Genomic DNA, 4,005 nt, shown 5'->3' with positions numbered 1-4,005 from the left:
TGATGACAGTAAAGACCAACAGCTATGGAAATCAAGTCAAAGATTTTGCAACTTTTAAGAACCTCAGCAAATGGACTGTCTTGGTAGCTTAAATTCCAAGGAACACAATTAAATGTAGTTGCAGCACAATCCAAGTGGCTCAAGTCTAATGTAAGCAGTGAGTGACTTGGGTTTCAACAGAGGAGTTCTTTCAAAATGACCCATCCAACCTGCCAGGAGACATTTCAGGCAGCAGGAGGAATGAACGTAGCCGTCAACACTCTGGGCAACGAGAGCCTTGCTCCTAACCACTCCCTACTCAGTGACTGAGAAATATAATCTCCAACCCCACATTAAATACACTTGATGTCTGTGTTGCTTTTTACTCCACAGCCTGGAATTTCCTAACATCAGAGACAAGTTAGTTGGTGATGGTGAAATTGCCAATATTCACTGTACCTTATAAAGATGTTCTGAGGATGAGTCAAAGCTTCTACAGGATATTGATGGTGTCACACTTAAACACGCCAGAGGAGAGTATGTACAGAAATTTCCCAATCGTTTTTGCATGGTGCTGAAAGATTGGTAGATATCAGCTGCTCAATTTTAACTCTAGTCACAAAGACTGTGGCCTCTGATATGTAGATCATTTGAAATGTGTTTTTCCAGCAGAAGTAATTATCTTGTCTATGTCTCATGATGGACTCTTGGGAAAATGCTCAGATCGCAGGGCATGACATTTTGTATCAGATTGCAGTTTCACACACCTGGTGGGTGGTGACAAGTCCCAGATGGACAAGGTTCTGAAGTTGCATTTCTTCTTTCTCTTGTGCCTCACTGGAATCTTTTCTGATAAGGATTCACTCACTGGAGACAAAAATTACCTTTATATTATCTTTATGGCTTTTTCTGATTATGAAAGTAATACATACATGTCATCTCAGAATTTTTCTGGTCTTTCTAAAATGCAGCTAAATATATATCTAAAAAAGCAAATGGAGGAGGGGTGTTATAGAAGTAGGAGTCTCATCTTATCCTGGGCACTCCCTGAGGTGATCAGAAATGAACTTTTTTTCTTTCAGATTTGAACTTTGAACTCCAATTGTAGGTATGGAGTGGTGACCTCATTTGTCCCTTTAACAATGGCAAATTAGACAGAAATTCCTAGGGGAAAATTCTGAGAGGGAAAACAGAACTCACAGCCCTCTGGCAAAATACAGAAAATTTCAGGGTGATAAAAAATATAGAATTCCAATTCCAGGGATAGACCATCAAAAGAAAAAATAGATAAACTGGCACCCTTTTCCAGCTCTTTTTTTTTTTTCATTAAAAAAAAGTTTATTTTGAGAAAGAGAGTGAGAGAGAGAGAGTAGGAGTGGGGTAGGGTCAGAGAGAGGAAGAGAGAATTCCAAGCAGGCTCAGCTGTCAGTGCAGAACAGGACATGGCGCTCCACTCCATGATCACAGGATCCTGACTGGAGACCCAATCAATGAGCTCAAATCAAGAGTCCCAGGCTTAAACTGACCAAGCCATCCAGCAACTCCAAGCCCCCCCCCCTTTTTTTTCGTTTTACTTATTTTAGAGAGAGCATGCCAGTGGGGGAGAGGGGCAGAGGGAGACAAAGAGAATCTTAATAAGGAGGCTCCACACTCAGTACGAGCCTGATGGGGAGCTGAATCCCACCATCCTGGGATCACTGCCTGACCTGAAACCAAGAGTTGGATCCTCAACCTGTTGAACCACGCAGTATCCCTTTTTTTCCAGCTCTTTATTGCACCTAAGGGCTGTCGACCCTCCTTAGGGCTGAGCGACCTTATCCGGTGTTTCAGTGTCCCTCCACTAGTAGAGGCCGTCTACTCGTTTCATTTCACTACCCACTTCTCCCAATCCTATTATATTAGTAGCACTTGCAGGTTCACTGTCCATAAGGAAGGCTGACTTGGATTTGTTCACCAAGTCCACAGTTTCGATGACCGAATTATACACTCGCACTGACCCTCTAAGCAAAGAAAGCATGTGTACGCCGGAGTCTGAGGCTGGCCAGGTTCGCCCCAGGGCTAAGTAGAGACACCCCCACACGGTTAGTGCACATCTTGCTGTGCGCGCGGTGGAACAAGGGCGGACAGCCTACTCTGTCCCCGGCTTGTCTGAGCGCACAGCTCCCCCAGCCGCAGGAGTCTTGGAGGGAGACGTCGGCCCAGCCACCCGCCGCCTACCCCGGGGGCCCCGCGGTGGGGGAACCCCCGAGTCCCCGCCCCTCAGTTCCCGTCACGTGCCTCCGTGGCGCCCAATCAGCGTCCGTAGCGAGTAGGCTCGCGATTCAAACTGCTGCGCCGCCACCTCCGGTTCCGCGCAGGGGCGGCGAGCGCCGCCGCTGCTTACCGGCTATGGAGCACCGCATCGTGGGGCCCGGCCCGTACCGGGCCACCAAGCTGGTGAGTGACCGTGCCGGGGCTGAGCGCAGCCGTCGGCCGCGTACTGGTCAGTCCTCGCCTCTACAGGGCTGGCGGGGCCCGGGTTTGGAGGCGGCACATACTCTGGCCGGTGCGGCCGTTTCCCCGACGGTGAGCAAAGAAGGGCTTACTGGGTTTGAAGTTGAGCACATCGTGGGTAGGTTCACCTTAGTTCTCAGACTTCGGCCTGGTTCTCGGTAATAAGTGACGCTTTCTGATTTAACGCTTCCGGAACTCTAGGATGACCGCCCCCCTCCCCTTCCCCTTTTGTCCTCTGGAATCGAATGCCTGCCGCCGGGAGTGGAAGGACCCACCTAGTCCGAAACATCAGGGCCACCCACCTCTTTTAACACTCACCCTTCACCGCAACCCAGGCGGGCGTGTCTCCATCCTAAGTGTCTCCTGTAGTGACGCTTGCGGTTCTTTTTAACGGTGCCCAGGATGGTGGTAGATCTTGGCCGCTTTTCTGGCTCCCACCGTTTCTGGTTCTGGTTCTGGGAGCACCGACCTAAATTAGCTGTTGACCCGATGTTCTGAAAGAGCCTTTGCAGCCCCTGATGGTCCAGGGTGCTGTTTTTTCTCCTGGGGGAACTTCGGTGTTCAGGGTTCTTAGGTGTAGTTGATTTCTTTGTGACCTGGAGCAAGTAATTTTAGTGCTTTGCGTTTCAGTGGTTTACTGTAATGGAATTAGCAGTGACGGTTTGGTAATGACAGTGGCAGGTTTTTAGAAGCTAGAATTCTATGAAAGCCTACTGGTAATTTGGTAGGAAGGGGCCTAGCTCCTCGATCTTTTACCACTTATGGCCGAGTCTAACGTGGGAATTTGTTTCATTGTTCTCAGCAACCCGAAAAGGTAGGAACAGAGTGGGAGGAGTTGATGCACTCATCTTTGCAAACAATCTACTAAAGGCTTTCATAATGATTAAATTTATTTAAAAAATTCAGCAAATATAAATTTAGATTTTCCTTTGGGCTAGCCTCTAAGAGGTGTGGATGGTGCTGACAGGGAGCAAATAGGTTAAAAATTTTTTTTTAACATTTATTTATTTTTGAGAGACAGAAAGAGACAGATCATGGGGAGGGGAGGGGCAGAGAGAGGGACACACAGAATCTGAAGCAGCTCCAGACTCTGAGCTGTCAGCACAGAGCCTGACATGGGGCTCAAACCCACTGTGAGATCATGACCTGGGCTGAAGTTGGACAATCAACTGACTGAGCCCCCCGGGCGCCCCACACGTAGGTTTTAAAAAACGTGTTTTCATAGCTGCTTCCACTTCAAAGTGGCTTCTACCATTTGAAACCATCTGGGGTCAGGGCTATTGGTGGGTCCATCTTTAGGGATGAGATAGAGGTTGTGCTTCATCAGGAACTTTCAAAAACGTACTCTCCTTTGTAGAGGGAAAAGACACGTTACCCCCCCCCCACCCCCAGTTTATTCAAAATAGTTATTCAAGTGAAGCAGAGAGGCTCAGAATCTTGAAGTAACTAGTTTTCATCCTTCCTGCTTTAGACTGAAAAAAGTTACAACAGAATTGTAACTTTTTTTTTAAAAGAGGGGTCTTAATTCTTTTT

General features: G+C 47.7%; 1 protein-coding gene across 1 annotated transcript in view; it reads left to right on the top strand.

The window, feature by feature from the left end:
- The first annotated feature begins 2,338 nt into the window (after positions 1-2,338).
- DEPDC1B (DEP domain containing 1B) overlaps positions 2,339-4,005 on the top strand; it is an 85,825-nt gene continuing 84,158 nt past the window's right edge. The window contains exon 1 of the mRNA XM_029941363.1: positions 2,339-2,415. Within this exon, the coding sequence (XP_029797223.1) occupies positions 2,368-2,415 (48 nt within the window). The 5' untranslated portion in view covers positions 2,339-2,367. The remainder of the gene's footprint in view (positions 2,416-4,005) is intronic.

Source organism: Suricata suricatta, chromosome 6 (genome assembly GCF_006229205.1).
Source record: "Suricata suricatta isolate VVHF042 chromosome 6, meerkat_22Aug2017_6uvM2_HiC, whole genome shotgun sequence".
In the NCBI taxonomy this organism is placed as follows: Eukaryota; Metazoa; Chordata; class Mammalia; order Carnivora; family Herpestidae; genus Suricata; species Suricata suricatta.
Note: the sequence above shows the minus strand (reverse complement) of the source record. Positions and strands in the feature narration are given on the sequence as shown.